Source organism: Furipterus horrens, unplaced genomic scaffold, assembly GCF_987537825.1.
Source record: "Furipterus horrens unplaced genomic scaffold, mFurHor1.1.pri manual_scaffold_4, whole genome shotgun sequence".
Taxonomy (NCBI): Eukaryota; Metazoa; Chordata; class Mammalia; order Chiroptera; family Furipteridae; genus Furipterus; species Furipterus horrens.
Genome location: NW_028327174.1, coordinates 22516829 through 22536670, shown reverse-complemented (window position 1 = coordinate 22536670; position 19842 = coordinate 22516829). Strand labels below are relative to the sequence as shown.

The 19842-nt window shown below is 39.8% G+C and overlaps 1 protein-coding gene across 1 annotated transcript in view; it reads left to right on the top strand.

Moving 5' to 3' along the window:
• Positions 1 to 19842, top strand: part of LOC150011305 (scavenger receptor cysteine-rich domain-containing protein DMBT1-like) — a 199303-nt gene that overhangs the window by 116909 nt on the left and 62552 nt on the right. The window contains 3 exon segments of the mRNA XM_090275094.1: positions 11780 to 11869; positions 11947 to 12261; positions 13335 to 13649. Of these exon segments, the coding sequence (XP_090131220.1) occupies positions 11780 to 11869; positions 11947 to 12261; positions 13335 to 13649 (720 nt within the window).

Sequence of the window (19842 nt, the reverse complement as noted above, 5' to 3'; positions counted from 1 at the left end):
TCCTGGTGAAATATGGTTCTTCTCATTTTTCATTCATTTTTCAGGTCAAGGCAAGAAGTGTTAAGGGGAATAGTATTTTTCAAAGAAATAGTTTATTTAAATATTATGATAGAGAATGTATAAGTAGTAAGTGTATACCTCGGTCATGTACCCCACCCCAGATTAATAAAGAGAAGAGTAAAAGCACCCAGGAAATCACCTTCCTTTCCCACCAATAACTCTGCCCTCCTTCTTCTCCAAATAAGACCACTTTTCTAACTTCTACTAATACAGCATATTTTTCCCATTTTTTGAACTGTATATGAAATCATGAAATGTTTTCTTTTGTGTCTAACTTCTTGACTCAACATCATGTTGGAATTTATTAATATTGCTTAAGCAGCACTTTGCTCATTTTTATTGCTACAGAGTATTCCACTGAATAATCACATGACCATGTATTGATCAGTTCAACTGATGGTATTTTTGAGTTGTTTCCAGTTCTTGACCACTACAAGTATAGTGTTACAAAATACCATGACAATGATTTTTGGTGCAGATATGTATATTTATTTTGTATGTTTAAACCTTGAACTTCCATTTTTACTCTTAATGGTATGGTGTTCCCTGTTGAGCCAAAATCTTAATTTTAATGAAATATAACTTATCAATTTTTCCTGTACATTTAAGATTTCTTATAACCTTTTTAAGAGAAAAATTTGCCAGCCTGAAAGTCACAAAATATTCTCCAAGAGTATCTTATAAAAACTTAATTATTTTTCTTTTCCATATAATTGTACAATCCTTCTACAGGATTAATATCTATGTATGGTATGAAATGAGGGTCAAGTTTCATATTGTTTAATGGATATCCAACTGACTCAGAACCTTTTCCTGAAAAGACTCTTTTTCATACTGCAGTGGCATCTTTGTCATAGAGTGCACGTATGTCTGAGTCTTTTTCTACTTTTTTTTCTCCTCCACTGAATCATTTGTCTATCCCTACACCATTACCACACTTTCTTGGTTATTGTAACTTTCTAGTAAGTCTAGAAAACTTTAAAGAAGTTACTTTATAATAACTCCTCTAACTTTGTTGCTTTTCTTGCCTACTGTGTTAATTATTCTTGGTCTTTTACATTAGGATATAAATTTTAGAATCAGCTTGACATTTTTCACCCAAAAAAAGGTATAGTGGTATTTTGATTGAGATTAGGTTTTTTCAACACATGAATTTGAAGATTATTAACCTTGAAAATAGAGTCTCCCAGTTCATTTACATGGTATATTTCTCCAGTTATTTAGGTCCTTAATTTCTCTCAGTTTTATGCATCTTTTTTTTAATGTGTTTTATTGATTATAATATTACATTTGTGCCAATTTTCCTTCCCTCTGCTCCCCTCCACCCAGTGGCCCCCCTCCCTCCAGTTGTCCCCCCCTTTTAGATCATGTCCATTAGTTGTGCATACAGTTCTTCTCAACCTCTCTGTCTATTCCATTCCCTCCTACCATGATCCTTAATGCCTATATCATCTCCCTCCCTCTCCCCATTCCCCCTCCCTGTTGACCTCCCCCCAATATGTTCCCCGTACCTATAGTTCTTTTTCCACTCTCGTTGCCTGTTTAGTTTGCCTTTGTTTCAATTCCCTAGCTTCTGTTGTTTCTTGTGATGCAGTTTTCATTTTAGATTTCATTGTCTTGATCCTCCCTTTTCTAAACCAGTCCCTTTAACATCTCATATAACAGTGGTTTGGATCTAATGAACTCTTTCAGTTTTATTTTGTCCTGGAAACACTTTCTCTGTCCTTCTATTCTGAATGACAATTTCGCTGGATAGAGTATTCGTGGTTGTAGGTTTTGGATTTTCATTACTTTGAATATTTCTTGCCAGTCCCTTCTTGCCTGCAGGGTCTCCCTTGAGAAGTCAGCTGATAGTCTAATTGGGACCCCTTTGTACATAATTCTTTTCTTCTCTCTTGCTGCTTTTAAGGTTCTCTCTTTATCTTTAATTTTTGACATTTTGATTATAATGTGTCTTGGAGTGGTTCTCCCTGGGTCCAGTTTTTTTGGAACTCTCTGTGCTTCCTGGACCTGTAAGTCTATTTCCTTCCCCAAGTCTGGGAAGTTCTCCTTTATTATATTTTCACTCAATTTTTCAAGTTCTAGTTCATCTTCCTCGCTCTCTAGCAAACCAATGATTCTTTTTTTTTTTTCAGATTTAATGTGTTTTATTGATTAAAATATTACATTTGTGTCAATTTCCCTTCCCTCTGCTCCCCTCCACCCGGTGGCCCCCCTCCCTCCAGTTGTCCCCCCCTTTTAGATTATGTCCATTAGTTGTGCATACAGTTCCTCCCAACCTCTCTCCGTCTATTCCATTCCCTCCTACCTTGATCCCCAATTCCTATATCATCTCCCTCCCTCTCCCCACTCCCCCTCCCTGTTGACCTCCCCCCAATATGCTTCCCGTACCCACAGTTCCTTTTCCACTCTCGTTGCCTATTTAGTTTGCCTTTGTTTCATCTCCCTAGCTTCTGTTTTTTAAACCAGTCCCTTTAACATCTCATATAACAGTGGTTTGGATCTAATGAACTCTTTCAGTTTTATTTTGTCCTGGAAACACTTTCTCTGTCCTTCTATTCTGAATGACAATTTCGCTGGATAGAGTATTCGTGGTTGTAGGTTTTGGATTTTCATTACTTTGAATATTTCTTGCCAGTCCCTTCTTGCCTGCAGGGTCTCTCTTGAGAAGTCAGCTGATAGTCTAATTGGGACCCCTTTGTACATAATTCTTTTCTTCTCTCTTGCTGCTTTTAAGATTCTCTCTTTATCTTTAATTTTTGACATTTTGATTATAATGTGTCTTGGAGTGGTTCTCCCTGGGTCCAGTCTCTTGGGAACTCTCTGTGCTTCCTGGACCTGCAAGTCTATTCCCTTCCCCAAGTCTGGGAAGTTCTCCTTTATTATATTTTCACTCAATTTTTCAAGTTCTAGTTCATCTTCCTCACTCTCTGGCAAACCAATGATTCTTGTGTTGGGCCTTTTATAGCTGTCCCAGAGGTTTCTGATCCTCTCATTGTTGCTTCCCATTTCCTCTCTCTGCATTGGTTGACTGCTTGTTCCTTCTCCATATTCCAGTTTGTTGAAATGAACTCTGGATTTTTTTTCCTCACCATCTGTCTCGTATGTGGTTTTGTTCCTTTCGTTATGAATGTTTTTCGCTTCTTTCTTATCTTTTTCCTGCTCTTTTGTGAATTCTGTAAGCCACCTGATAACAATGGCCCATAACTGAGCCTCTGACAGGTTTCTTATCTGTTCATCTGTCAGGTTCTCTATCTGTTGCCTGGTGAGCTGTGCCACCGGGATTTCTATAGTTGTCTGCCTCATTTTGACAGATGCGTTTTGTTTTCTTGGGCCAGCTGTAGGGGGCAGTGCCTGTGTACGCATCACAAGTCAGCGACCGGCGCCTGTCTGCGACCTATTTCGCAGCCCTGTGGTGCTTTCTTTGGGGGCGGGGGTCCAAGATGGATTCACACAGTTATTCAGCTAGGAGACCGGGATCCGTCCTCCTGCCCCCCTGGGCCTCACTGTTCAAGGCGATGCGGTGGCTGCTTTCCCCAGCGCTGGGGTCGCGCACCGCCAGGGGCTTGACTGCAGCCGGGACTTTTCGCCGCCCTGCCGCTGTCCCAGGTGCGACCGCAAACAGCGCTGCCCTCTTTAACTCTTACCTGCCCAAATGGCACCGCTGGTTTATAACTTCATATGTTGGGCTTCCGTGTAGTTTTATTTTCTGGAATTTCTAGTTATCCCTTGTTTTGAAGTAGTTGTATTCCTCTCTAGTTGTAGAGGGAGACCTAGCGTGTCCGTCTAAGCCTCCATCTTGGCCGGAAGTCCCAATGATTCTTATGTTGGGCCTTTTATAGCTGTCCCAGAGGTTTCTGATCCTCTCATTGTTGCTTCCCATTTCCTCTCGCTGCATTGGTTGACTGCTTGTTCCTTCTCCATATTCCAGTTTGTTGAAATGAACTCTGGATTTTTTTCCCTCACCATCTGTCTCGTATGTGGTTTTGTTCCTTTCGTTATGTGTGTTTTTCACTTCTTTCTCATCTTTTTCCAGATCTTTTGTGAATTCTGTAAGCCACCTGATAACAATGGCCCAGAACTGAGCATCTGACAGGTTTCTTATCTGTTCATCTGTCAGGTTCTCCATCTGTTGCCTGGTGAGCTGTGCCACCGGGATTTCTATAGTTGTCTACCTCATTTTGACAGATGCGTTTTGTTTTCTTGGGCCGGCTGTAGGGGGCAGTGCCTGTGTACTCGTAATGACCCAGCGACCGGCGCCCTTTGGCAGCCTTTCTTGCTGTGCCGTGGTGCTTTGTCGTCACAAGCCAGCGACCGGTGCCTGTCCGCGACCTATTTTGCAGCCCTGTGGCGCTTTCTTTGGGGGCGGGTGTCCAAGATGGATTCACACAGTTATTCCGCTAGGAGACCGGGATCCGTCCTCCCGCCCCCCTGGGCCTCACTGTTCAAGGCGATGTGGTGGCTGCTTTCACCAGCGTTGGGGTCGCGAGCTGCCGGGGGTTCGACTGCAGCCGGGGTTGTTCTCCCCGCCACTGTCCCTGGTGCGACCGCAAACAGCACCGCCCTCTTTTGCTCTTACCTGCCCAAAGGGCGCCGCTGGTTTATAACTTCATATGTTGGGCTTCCGTGTAGTTTTATTTTCTGGAATTACTAGTTATCCTTTGTTTTGAAGTAGTTGTATTCCTCTCTAGTTGTAGAGGGAGACCCAGCACGTCCGTCTAAGCCTCCATCTTGGCCGGAAGTCAGTTTTATGCATCTTTAACTAGGTTTTCTCCTAGGTATTTTGTGTTTCTGATGTTTTTGGTATTCCTTTTAGTGGAGGTGTTCTAGGAATGGATTCTCTCTGAATTGTTTTCACCTTTATATTTCTGTATTTTTACTTTGACTAATCTGAGATTTACAGAAAATTTGCAAGAATAAAGACTTCCAGATACACTTTATCCATATTCCACCAATGTTAATATCTTGCTATAATATATACCCCCCCCCTTGCTCTCTCCTGCCTCATTCCTTCCCGAATATGTAAAATTTTTGTGAATGACTAGTTAAAATTGGTAGGCTGAAGACATGGTATCCCTTTACTCTTAAAATACTTCAAAGAATTCCCTTACCTAACCACAACACAATTATCAAATTCCAGAAATTAAAAATGTTATAATACTATTGTCTAGTACATAAATTTTATTCAGATTTTACTGAGTGATCCAAGTATATTGTTTGCAGCTAAAAGAAGACCTAAGTAATGTGCTACATTCAACTGTCATGTCCATTTAGTCTCCCTTAATATGAAACACTTTCTGAATCTTCATATTTCATGACACTGACCTTTTTAAAGAATGCAGGACAATTGTTATGTAGAACATCCCTCATTTTCAGCTGGAACAATACACTGGAGAATTCAGTAAAGTGGGAGCACAGTAAATGGATATTTGAGTCAATCTCACATAAATGTAAATTGACTTTTTTTCCAAAGAATAAGTTGAAAAGAAAACATTAGCCAAATCAATCACAAATTTTCCCTAACTTGTTGTACAGCTTGAACTGTCAATATACAGATACACTGATGCAATGGTGAATACTGTCTTAAAATTGCTGTAATCCATAGTTAGTATGAAATATCCATCAGTTTTTCTCACATGTCACTACTAGACAGACCCTTAAATTAGGCCTAATTTCTTGATGTCCCCCATGTAGGCTATTTAAAGTTAGTCATTTGAGTGGGTTTAGGTAATTTTAAGGTTCCCACATAGCAGGCCAATTATAACAGAATAGAGAACATATTTGCATATCCCTTTTCCCAGTGGTTTGGATAAGGGCAGAGTCCTCCACTTAGACTCACAGATATTCTTATAATGCATTCTGGTAGATGTAAGGCAAAAACATACACTATGTTTATTCATAAATTCTTACAGCCTTAGTTTTACCTGCAATCCTTGTAAAATTACATCACCATATCCTCTTAATTTACTTATATTCCTCTTTCACTTATCATTTCAGAGATAGTTATGAGCATCAGTAATCCCAACATTATTCCTCACCACTTCCAAGCCATTTTGCCCCTGCCAGTTCACATAACTTTCTGTCATCTAGGGGCAGCTGTGCCTGAGCCCACCTGTCACTTAGGGCTCTAATCCTTTCATTTACCTCCTGCCATTTTAATTGCACTGACCCTTATAGACCTAGAGAGTCCTCTTTTGTGTAATCAGTGACAATTATAAATTTATTGGCCTAGGAGTAATCAAATTAATTTATCATAGTCTTTTTACAGTTTGGGAAGTTGTTGGGACAGCCAAACCACCTAATCTCTTAGGTTGAATCATTAAAACTTTAGTAGCTACTCCACCTCTCTCCTCCTATTTTGTTGAATTTTGTCAACCATTTGAACATTTTCATTCAGTTTAATTGTCCCAAGGTGTTTTTATAACCTTATTGTTTTCTTTCTTTTGAAAAATTCTAATCATTTTTCCATCATTCAGCACCATTTACAGTAGCTGACAAGAAGATCCACACAGTTACCTTGACATCATTTTGCCTCCCCAGTAACAGGTAAATAGGGAGCCCATGCAGCAAAAGCCTCTTTTATAACAGCAGTAACCCTCACCTGGCTCAGAGGCATAGAATTAGGAAAGCTGCACTATCATCATATAACCAATCTTAAGATGCTTGCATTCTCAAATTTTCAGCATCCTCAGAGGTAGGATTCCATTTAAGGGTGGAGCTGGACAATTCTCTCATTTAGGTTATGAGTTATGCATGCCTGCCTTTACATAACTCACCTTATTAAGAGTTCCTCTCAGATACTTGGTAATGGAAAAATACAATTTAAAAAAGAAGAGTAGAAAAGAAAAAATATTTTTAAAAAGAGTTTGTCTCTCTAACCACATTTTAGCATAAGCTGCAGCAAATGGAAGGTCCTGAGTAAGACTCAGCATGCCCTTCCAATTCAGCAGAATCTAGTACAAAAGATATACTTTTCTATTTCTCATGCATAAAATCTATCAAAAGGTATTGGGAGGGATGCTTATACTGTCTCACAAAGTGGCTAAACTCTGACTTAATATCCCCATGTTTTAGAAGTACTTGACTCTTTTCCCCTGCAACATGTAAGATTGCTTTCTCATCATCAGTGAGACAGGGATCATATTCTGATCTCAGAAGATATCCACCCAACTCCTTTATGGTGTTGTGGCCTTCCCTTCTACAACATAAATCATCAGACACAACTCTGAGACTGGCAGCTTCAGACTGCTTCTCTTATTTTTATCTTCACTAATAGAAACAAGAGTAGCAAAGGTACTACATTCACTCATTTGTATAACACAAATGTCTTTGCAGGAATTTCTGAGTGAATTCTAATATCTATGTGAAATAAAAAGGCCAAACAATTTTGAAAAGGAAGACTAAATCTAAAAACTCTTGATTTCAAGACTAACTATCGTCGGCAGCCGTCCGTCTCGAGAGACGATGGTGTACCTTCTTAAGAGTCTATCTGCACCGCCGAGAATGGTTGTGCAGTCTGACTCGGGAGTGACACGGTATCTGTCTCCTCCCGTGTTGAATCGACATCTTACGATGACGCTGGAGTGTCCTCTCCAGTGAAGCTGAAGCTACAGAGCCTGGGCAGGGTGATATGGAGGGTCTGCTGTTGCCCATGCAGCAGACCCCCCCCCTCTTCACAGCTGAAGGGTCCAAGGGAAAGACGGAGTCAATACAGCTTGGCTTCAGGTGCGCCGCAGGAGTTGCCGGTGTTGACTACAACGTCAAACCGCCTTAGGGACTCCGGCTCCGGATTTTCTGTCGGGGTTTACTCCCTTAGCCTTTCCCCTGAAGAGGTATGCCACAAGGCAGCGGAGGTTTTTTGGAGTCAGAGTTTTCCTTCTCTGATGTGCCCTGACTGGAAGATCGAACCAGCGACACTTAGCTCGCAGGCCGACGCTCAATCCACTGAGCCAAACCAGCCAGGGCAGAAGACTAACTATAAAGTTGCAATAATTAAGACAGTATTGTCTCGGAGTAAGGATAGATACATAGAGATCAGTGGAACAGAATAGAAAGTTCAGTAATGGACTCAATATATGTATAAGTTGATTATATACAAAGATGTTATTATGGATTAAATTGTGCCCCCACACATAAAATTCATATGTTGACATCCAACACCCAATATCTCAGAATATGACTGCATTTGGAAATAGGGCTTTTAAAGAGGTAATTAAGGTGAATAAGGTCATATGGGTCAGCCCTAATCCAATGTGACTGGTATCCTTATAAGAAGAGATTAAGATGCAGGCACACATGGAAGAAAGATCATGTGAAGACACAGGGAGTAGCAGCTATCTACAAGCCAAGGAGAAAGACCAGCCTGGAACAGATCCTTCCCTCATAGCCCTCATAGAAAATCAACCTTTTCAAAACCTTGATCTTGAACTTCTAGCCTCCAGAATTGTAAGAAAATAAATTTTTTGTTGTTTAAACCACCCTGTTAGTGGTACTTTATTATGGCAGCCCTAGCAAACCAGTACAGATGCCAAAATATTGGAGGACATATATATTTTCAAAAATAATGTTGGAATGAAAATATCTGTATGGGTGAAAAATAAACCACAAGTCTTACTTCACACCATACACACACACACACACACACACACAAAAAAAACTCAAAATGATTGCAGATCAAACTATATATAAAATGTTTAACTATTAAATTTCTAAAAGAGAACATAAGAGAAAATTTGGGGGGTTTTGGGGTAGGCAAGCATTGCTTAAGGCATTAAACACTCAAAAACTGAGAATTAGACTTCATCATTAATGATTAAGGAAATTTAAATTAAAGTATGTGGAGAAATATCACTTCACTAACTGGAATGACTGAAATTAAAAGATTTACATTGCAGTTTTGGAAAGAATGAGAAGGAAACAGAGCTCCACATGTCACTGGTGTGATGTAGGGGGATACAAACATTTTGAAAAAACAAAAAGAATTTTAGTTCAACATGCATTTAAATGTTACCCAATAATTCTACTACTAGACATTTCCTTAGGAGAAAGAAAAATTTAGGTCCACAAAAATATTTGAGCATCTTTATTAATAGAAATTAAAAAGTATAAAAAACTTAAATTTTATTAACAGAAGAATGATTAAACAAATTATAGTATATTCAGACAATGGAAGACTTTTCAACCATAAAGAGGACAAGCAAACTGATAAATGCAACTATACAGGTAAATCTCAAAAACATGCTGAGAAAAAGAAGCCATACAAAAAGCAATACATAGGAAATGATTCCATTGCATTCTACAAGATGTAAACTTAACTATGTGATGGAAGGCAGATCAAAGTTTGCCTAGGAACTGGGTTGTGAAGTGAGGGATATATTGACTGCCAAGGCAAATGGAAACTTTTTGGATTCATGTTCCTGCTGTATTAAGGTGGTTGATTATAAAGGTGTATGCATTTGTCAAAGCATCAAAATGTACTACTGATATAAATGTATTTTGTTGCATGAAAAGTACAGCGTGATAGAGTTGATTTTACTGATTTTGTTTGTTTCTAGATTAATTCTACTGTAGTCCAAAATATAATTTTTTATCACTCTTTCTTAATTTCTCCTCCGGAAAAATTTTTGAACTCATATTTGTTATTGCATACAATTAGTCCTGGCAAATGGCCTACATGCCCTTGAGAATAACATGTATTCTGCAGTTTTCAGGTGCATGATTGTTCAATCCTACCATTATATATTTTAAAAACCTATTGATTGTTTTGTTACTGAGATAAGTGTTTTTACCTTGTTTTTCTAAGTAACAAAAGCCCTATAAACCCTCACCAACAGCATCTACAGAGTCCATAGGCCTCCTGCCAACAGTCTCTTTAAGGCCCTTTCAAGGCCTAGTGCCTTGATCCAAAAGACATGGCACATGTTTGGGGTTACTATGAATAAAGATGTTATAAACATTCATGTTCAATTCTTTGTTCAAAAAAACATTTTAAATTCTCTTTAGTAGAAGTTAGTTAAAGACAAACATTTCTCTTTCTATTTAGTGGTAGCATTCTCCATAACATTGTAAGTTATCCTGGTAACTAACACTGCCTAACAAATTTTTCAAAATAACTTAGCAGCTGGAAACAAATAATGCATGTCTTTTAGTTCATGATTTCGTGGGTCAGGAACTTGAGAAAGACTCAACGGGGCACTTCTATCTTGGGGTTTCTTGTGTGGTTTCACTTAGATGTAACCTGGGGCTAAAGTCATCTGAAGGCTTGAGTAAACTGGAAACCCAGGTGGCTTCCTTACATGGAAAACAACTGGTAGTTCAGCTTAACAAGACCACCTGCATAGGGCCTCTCCAGGATAGTCTCAACAGAGTCAGACTTCCCTTAAAGCAAATGTCCTAAATGAACCATGGGGAGCTGCACAATTTCTCTGACCTAGTGCTGAGAAGTAAGCAGGGTGCCTTCGCTGTATTTTATTGCTTACAAGCAACTCACGAAGGTCAGCCGAGCTTGACGCAGGAAGGAAACATGGGCCTCTCTTCTCAAAGGATGCGTTATCAAAGATTTTGTGGAAATGTTAAAAAATTCATTATGGGTGTATTAAATAGCCCATTGTGATTGAGAATTTTCTAATTTCTTCTACCTTTAGTTTTGTCAATTATTGCTTTAGAAATCTAGGACTTCATATACATAAAGGTTGGACCTTTTCATTGTCTCTCTTTTCCCTATTTATATTTTCTATTCTTCGTCTTTCTGTGCTTTATTCTATATATTTGCCTCTGATCTTCTGTTTTACTATTTCTACTATAAGCTGATCTAATGTGCCATTACACTCATTTTTTTTTAGTTTTGCCAACTTTCTAAGCCTTAGAATTTTTATTTCCTTTTTGTAATAACTTTTCTGCCAAGACATGCTATTTGTCATTTAATTCTATGAACACTTTCATTATAGTTGTTTAAACTCCTTTTCAGGTAACTCCAAGCTATATGCCTTGTGAAAATCTTTGTAATGTCACCTTTTTCCTCCTGGCTTTCCAAGAAATCTCATATATATATATATATATATATATATATGGGGATTTTTTAAATTACATACATCGTAGATAAACATTGTAGAAATCCATCAGAAAACATTTTGTTTTGCTTCCTCCAGGTACCTGATTTAAGGGTGAATTGCCTTATTTAAAAGGAAGTGCAGTGATTAAAAGCTGAGCATCCATTTATGTAAAGAATATTTTTATTTCACTTTTCCTTCTATGGTACAAGGATTCTGGTTAACAGGGGTGGCCGTCCATGGCTCACCCTGAATTATATTTTGTGTTCCCCAAACCCCATGAGTTTGGCAAAATATACGCTGAGCTTTTCAGAGTCTCAGCTATAACCTTTGAATTGACAAGTCCTAAAGGGGTAAGTAGCTCACCTCTGCCCTTTACTTCTTCCTTACAGCTTGACGCCTAAAATTCTCACTTCCTTGGGAGCTCTACGACTCTTTCAAAGAGTACCGATACATTCCAGCTTTTTCTAAACTCAGTTTTCATTGAGTACTTGGCTTAAAAAAGAAATCTTGGCATTGTCAGAAGCAGAACTTTCTATAAAGAAGGTGACTCCAATGTTATGATAACATTACTCTTTAACACAGCTTTCATCGCAGACCCCATCACTAGGTTACTATGAAATTCAATTTCCAGCTCTTCAACCCTACACACCATCTGCCTGCTTCTGTAGGAAACCAGACCCAGGTGCTGCCCCAGTGCGACTCCGTGTATGAACCAGCAGGCTCTGCAGCCTCAGAGGACAGCGCTGCCATCTGCTCAGGTGAGGCCTCGCACAGGACCAGGAACCCTCCTCTTCCCCTGTGTAAGTGCCCCACTGGCCTCACTCTCTCTCCTCAGAGAGCAGACAGCTCCGCCTGGCCGACGGGGGCAGTCGCTGTGCCGGCAGAGTGGAGATCCTTCACCAGGGCTCCTGGGGCACCATCTGTGATGACAGCTGGGACCTGAACGATGCCCAGGTGGTGTGCAGACAGCTGGGCTGTGGAGAAGCCCTCAATGCCACGGCCTCTGCTCACTTTGGGGCAGGATCAGGCCAGATCTGGCTGGATGACGTGAACTGCACAGGAAAGGAATCTCACCTGTGGATGTGCCCTTCTCTAGTTTGGGGACAGCATGACTGCAGGCACAAGGAGGACGCAGGGGTCGTCTGCTCAGGTCTGTGCTGCACATTGTCCATTGCCTGGGGGAGGAGGTGGGGGCCCTCAAGGATGAGTCTGAGCCCCAAGGAGGTGTTGCTGAAAGGGACCAAGGAGAAGGAAGCTTCCTTCCACAGTGCCTGTCTGCCTAGCAGGTATGACGATTGGTGCTTTCATTTCTTCCTGCAGCAGCTGAGGCTCTGGTCCTTCCTTCTCAGCAATATCTCCAGACAAAGCCATTTTTACAGTTTCCATGGAAAGCAGGTTGACTCTTCAGGTGCTTGTGGTAGTAAAATCTTGAGAGCCTACTGATGCTGTAATGAATGACCATGTGATTGAACACAGCACAAATGTGTTAATTCATAGCTCTGCACACTAGGAGTCTGACAAGGGTCTCACCGGGCTGACAGCAAGGTGGCAGCAGGGCTGTGTCCTTGCTGGAGGCTCCGGGAGAGATTTCTTCTCCCTGCCTGTTGTACTTTCTAAAACTACTGTGCATTCATTCTTGGGTCCATGCTTCCTTTTCTTTCTTCAAACGAAGACTATTCCTCCTTAGTCACATTTCCCCCTGAAGTGAAGCTGGGAAAGTGTATTTGATTTTAAGGACAATGGGCCTAAGGATGTTATTAGAGTGAACTCACCTGGTTAATCCACAAAATCTCAAGTTAATCCAACCATCCCAAGGTCCTTAGTAACTATAGAGCTCCTTTTGCCATAAAAGGTAACATTTTAGGGGTCCCATAGGGCAGAAGGTAGAAATATTTGGGGGTTCATTAGTCCACCTACCTCCCACTATCCGCACTCCCTTCCACATACGCTGTCAGACATTTTGTCAGGAAGCAGGATTCAGCTTCCCTCCCTGCAGAGGGCCCAGGCTGGTGTTCCCCTCTATACATATTCCACTGCATCATTGTGGTAGAGAGATAGACACAGATATACAAAGTCAGGAAAAAGGGACACAAATTTCAGTTTTGCCACTTAGTGAGTGTCTCCTCAGCAGAACCATTGAGGAGTGTTCACATCATCTGGGAGAGAGAAAACACAGAGCTTTGAGTGGAATGCTCACTGTGACTTTTCCCCCCTTCCTTTTAGAGTTCCTGGCCCTGAGGATGGTGAGCGAGGACCAGGAGTGTGCTGGGTGGTTGGAAGTTTTCTACAATGGGACCTGGGGCAGTGTCTGCCGCAGTCCCATGAAAGCCATGACCGTGTCCATTATCTGCAGACACCTTGGCTGTGGGGACAGTGGGAACCTTGACTCTTCTGTTGATTTAAGAGAAGGTTCTAGACCCCGGTGGGTGGATGGAATCCAGTGTCGGAACACTGATATGTCTCTCTGGCAGTGTCCTTCTGACCCTTGGAAATACAGTTCATGCTCTCTAAAGGAGGAAGCTTATATCACATGTGCAGGTATTTACTGTCTGTTTCTATGTGTCTCTCCCACTCCTGTAGGATGCTGTTTGTGATATTTTTATTTTCAAACCTAAGGGATGACTTTAAGATGAGTGTACAAAATGAAGTTTGATGAAAATGATTTAAATGAGAAAACCTCTACTTTCAGCAATTTATGTGAAAAATATCAGGAAGATTGGGAAAAAACATGTGGCAGCACCCAGAATACTCTGATAAACTTTCTAAGAAAATGCTAACTAATTAGAAGTAGTTAAAGATATGACCAGCACCTTTAAGTAAGTAAGGAGCAGAGCAGAGAATCAATCCTGATTGCTTCATCTCTTAAACTCATGATGTTTTACTCTGAATGCATCTGTACCACTTAGACTACTTCTCAAGTCAGTCTGTTCGTTGAGTGTAATTGAGTGCCTGTAGATACAAATTTATACTTTAGGTAAGAGGACAGAGAAGAGAAAAATTATAGTCACTGCTCTCATAGAGTTTACAATCCAGTGCTGAAAACACTTGTGAGGCAGAAATTTCAGGTGACATGAAGAATGAGAAAGTATTTGGAATGCGTAATATACACAAAAGAAAAAATCATATTAGGTGGGGACCTGCAGGATGAGTATGAGTTTCTCAAAAGGAAGAAAGTGGGCAGGTCATTTTGAGCATTGTAAAACTGAGTTGGGATAAGACATGGTATATATGAGGTACCAAGAAAATTTTGTCATGGCCAGAGCAGAAAGAGGATGAAGGAGAAGGATACAGGATTAGCAAAGGGATTAGCCTGGAATGGAGAGCAGAAAAAAAGACTTCTGTTAGGCAGGAACCACGAGAATAATTCTTTTAAAAGATTTTTTTCTTTTTTTTATAGGCTAGGCCTCTTTTACTTTTTTTTTAATTTATTTTTTTAATTTTATTTTTTGGTTATTCAATTACAGTTGTCCCATTTTTCCCCCATTGCTCCCCCTTCCCAGCCCAGCCCTTCTCCCACAATTATATCCCTCCCCGTTGTCTATGTCCATGAGTCATTCATACACATTCCTTGACTAGACCCTTCCCTTACTTATCCCCCTTCTGTCCCTCCCCCCCGCCCCCCTACTGACTACTATTCTAGTCTTTGCCTATTTAGTTCGCTTGTTTGTGTTGCTCTTTAGCTTCCTGTATTAGGTAGTATCATATGGTATTTTGCTTTCTTTGCCTGGCTTATTTCACTAAGCACAATTCTCTCTAGTTCCATCCATGTTGTCGCAAATTTTTTCTTTCACTTCTTGGCTGCCACATCATAGAGAACCACTGGGAGGTCAGTGGGCTCATTCCCCATATATTTCTGCTTGAATCTGTCTCTCCTTAGAGACCCTCAGTATATTGATCTTCTTGGATGATCCTTCATCTTCTGGGCCTTTCTTTTTTACTATTGTGTACTCTCTGCTCCCTCATTCCATTCTCCCAAAATCTTCTGAAAAGTCTGCTGGAATTTGGAGCCCATCACCTGCAAATTCCCTTTTACTCTCAATACTCCCTTCGCATGTAAGTTGAGATCAAAGCCTGACTTTTCCCTGAAAACATTGATTTCCTATCAATTAGAGGCTGTGTGTTTCTCTTTCAACACACTTTTCCCTGGGCTGAGATGGATTAGGTATGGTCCTCTCTCTCAGTTGTCATTTTCAACATTTCCTCTTCTTAGATTCTTCTCAGTATCACAATACGTTGAAGTTAACACCATGAGGAAATACCACCTACTACTTCTGTTTGTAGATGTTATCATCCAAGCTTCTGGTCGCCCCTCCTCCTTGTCCACTGACGACTGCAGCACCAGGCTCACCAGGTTCTTCATCTATGTCTTACTCCTTGAACCATTAGTAGGTAGTTCCACATACTTAAATGCCACTAAGATGATAAACCTGGTCTCTCATTTTGTTAAATTCCTCATTTCTAAGCACCTTCCCTTCCCTCCCACCTCTGGCTATGCAAACATTACCAACCATCAGTAACTGTACACCTTGAAATCTTGATTTCTTGAATTCATTCTCTGATTGTTGCTTCTTATCTATGGCTCTAAACATTAATGAGCCTTTACAATAATTTTTCATTTTCATGGAGATACCGAAACTTTATTGATTTTTCTTACTCCTCTTATGTTTTCACATTTTTCTTAGCCAGATTAGATAATATGATCCAACATTATAATCATTTTCTTTTAACTACACTCAATTCCTTTGCCTCCTCTTTGTCAGTCTTAACAGACACACACACAAGGACGGTTAAAGTCAACTACCTAACTAGACTTTTGCTGTATTAAACAAATAAGGCAAGAAAGAAACACACAGCCTTGTTCCTAGTCTATAGTTGAATTCATGGACACAATCTCTAATAGACATTCCACGCTGCCCTTAAGTTTTACCATACTTCTCCAATATGTGTGCTTGCCCTATCTTTAAAATTATATTTTACATATGATGTCAAAATCTGATTCCATTCTCAAAATCACAATCTTGCATCTCACCTCACTGAGAAATTAGAACAGAAACAACTCCTTGTCTTTCTTTCAACATATCTACCGACTTATGGTCTGTGCACAGGCTCTCCACATGGCTCCAATATCAGTGGCCTTAGTCCTTACTTAGGCCAGCTCTTCTGCTCAGGCAGTAGAGTCCAGTCACACTCATCTTGTCAAAGTCCTCAGTTCTTCAGTTATGCCCTCTTCCTCAACACCATCACCTTCTCTCTGTCCCTCATTATGGCCTTGAATGTCTCACCTCTTAAAAAGTACCTGAACAAATAACATTCTTCCCCAACCTAGATTCTCTCCCGAGCTACTACCCCATTCCTCTTTTCTCTCCTCCACAGCCACGTTTTCAAAAGTATGATTATTAATCACTCACTATACCCACACTTTTGTGTCTCACACTATTTCGAATGTATCCATTTAAGTTTTAGACTCCATCATACCTCATAATCAGTAAGAAAATAAAATATAACAAATCTTTCTCTCTTCATTATTCTTGACCTTTCAGCAGCTTTCAACAGGTTGACTTCCCTCTCCTTCTCAATTTTTCTTTTTGCCTTCTGATGATCCCCCTATCATATTGATTGTTCTCCTTATTCTACCTCATTGATTATTGCTCTTATTCTTACAGGGTTGAAACTCCTGTGCTCATCCTCTGGATTTTGGACACTCTTAGAGTTCAGTATTATACTCTTTCCTCTTCTTTAACTGTACTCCCTTCCTAACGCCCAAGGCCTAAATAATCTCTATATTCTGACAGCTAACTCCACATCTGCTCTTTGCTGTTAACACCAAACTCGTATTTTCCATTGTTACCTGATTTCTTCACTTGAATATTAATGGGCCATTCAAATTTAGCCCAAAGCAGGAATGTTTTTCATTTAATCTTTATTGTATTTTTTCCATTACCATTTAGTCCCTTTATATCCCCCTTCCCCCAGCAATCACCACACTGTTGTCCATGTCCATGAGTCCTTTTTCATTTTTGCTCAATCCCTCCATCCCCTACCTCCCCCAACTTAGCTGTCACAACAAAGGATGTTCTATTCCACCTACTCAATCCATGTACCTCCATTTTTCCTTCCTACTATATTTCTCGTTTCCATTAATGTCACTACCATTACTTAAGCTCAATAGATGGGAGTCAATCTTCATTTCTTTCACTTGCTTTTCCCTCCATTTCAATATAGCAACAAGTGCTGTTGGCTTTCTCTTCAAATACATCCTTAATCCTTCTACTCTTGCTCTTTTCATTTTCATCCTGTCCAGAAAAGAACACCTCTTGCCTGGATCAACTAATAGTTGCTCAGGGTCATCTAGGGTCAGTCTTTCTCCTCCATAATGTATTTTTTCTGTCAACCAGAGACAATTTTTAGAATTTAGTGTTTTTTTTCTCTTTTCTTTTACTGTTTTTTTTTTTTTTTTCTTATAACTTATAAGCCACCAATGGCTTTCTATTGAACTTAAACTGAAATTCAGATTTCTTACACTGGTTGACAAAGCCATACATGTTCCTTTTCTCGTATCACTCTTCCACTCAGCAGGTATGTATATTGATTCCCTTTGTATTCATGAAATAGAAAGTAAGGGAAGGCAGACTGGCCATCCTTTTATGCTTTAGTATTCTTTTACCAGACAGATGGTATTAGTCATCTTATGACATTGCACTAACTGTTCTCTCTGCTTTGCTTGCCTGTCGTCCTCTTATGATTGGGTTCTCACTTTAAATATTAATTCCTCAGTGAGGCCCCTCACATCAATTTAAATGATATTACCTCTCCCAAAATTGTTTAGGATATACTCCTGACATTCGGTGCTTATCCCTAAACACGCTGATTGCTTTTCTCAACATCCCTCTTACAGAGTTCCTATTCCTCTGACCAATCAATTTTATATTTTATAGCATTACTTATGGTTCTCATAGTATTTTTACTATGTGGAATCCTCATTTGTTCATTTTTATGTTTATTATACATCTATCCTTTTAACTTGATAATCCCAAAGGATCAAGGACTTTGACTGGCCTTTGTGTTCACTACTGTATACCCAGTGCTGTAACAGCACCTGGCATACAGTAGACACTCAAAAAGAGTTTTTGAATAAATTAACAACTTGTTTAATTGAGTAGTCAAATTAAAGATATTTTCACAAAGGTGTAATCAAAACTAATTGAAAGGTTTTTCAGCTGGGAAGTAAATTAACCAGTTTTGCATTAAGAAAACATCCTTTTGCCCTAGCCATGTAACTCAGTTGGTTAGAGTATCATCCCAATACACTAAGGTTGAAGGTTCAGTCCTTGGTTAGGGCACATCTGAGAATCAACTAATAAATGCATAAATAAGTGGAACAATAAATTAATGTTTCTCCACTCTCTGTCACACACACACACACACACACACATCAATAAATAAAAATATATAAATGAATAAAAAGAAAACATCCTTGAGTACAAGATAAACAAAGGATTATTGCAGGAGAAATGTACATGCATAATGGTAACAAAATAGCTTGGAGAAGTCAAGGCTGACTGCTAGAGATATGGAAATGCCTTTTATTAATATGGGATACACAGAAGCTTATGGGAGTAATTCTGTGGGCTGAGTTATGGATCACTTAAATTCAAAGTACATAAGAACTCTCAGGTGGAGATGTCATTAGGCAGTTTGAGTTTAGGAAGGAAATCTGGGTTGGAGATACAAATCTGGAAGGAGTCATAGAGATGCTTAGATCAGAGTGGATGAGATCATTAGGAAAATAAACATTCCTAGGACAGAATCTAAGAATGTTAACATTTAAAAACTGGGCAGAGCATTCTATGAACTGACATGGAGCTGAGAGAGAAATAGGAATCCAGAAAATTCTGTGTTTGGAAGTCAGGTTAAAAGAAAAGTTTCAAGGACAGGGGAATGGTCATATTTGTTAAATACTACTAAGACATTAAGGAAATTAGAAGTGAAATGTGCCTATCATTGTATGGCATTAATTGTCTTAACCAGAACGCTTTTGAGGGTATAGTGTTGGACAGAGGGTGGAAACCAGAAATAAAAATATTGAAGAATAAGGTGATGGTGAAAATGCACATAACACTTTTAAGAAACTGTGAAGTACAGAGAGTTGGAAGTAAGGTACTGTAATATTACACCCAATGCTGGAAGTAAACTTATTTTAATGACCAAGGTGATTAATGTATTGACATATATAGGATGAACTGCCTTTAGAAGTGATACTAAGACATTTCACTGTCTAGGTGCATGTGTGCCATTTGCAAAAATAACTGGAAACCACATCACAGGGAGTCTGTAATTAGGATAATTAGCAGAAATGCCAGAGTAGATGTAGCCTGGTTGTTGGCCTCAGATTTGGAAGGACTCCCATGGAAGAGGGAGAGGACTCACCATGAGCTGCTCCAGGGGGCGAGGCCCTGACTTGATGGATGGAGGTTACCAGGAGGCAGGTTTGGGTTTAGTTAAGGATCATAACACACTCTTGCCACTCTGATGGTCCCCCAGGCAATGAACACTATTATACATAAGGAACACTGGAGGCAAGAATGATGGCCAGCAGGCCTTTCCTTATGTCCCCTTTTGCTTGTCTGTCTCTTCTCTGAGTAACCCATACTGCTCCTGCGGGGCTTGCACCAGGCTTTGCACAAGGGAATTTGTGTTCTTTCCGTTAGTTTGTTTTAAGATTAGAAAAAGG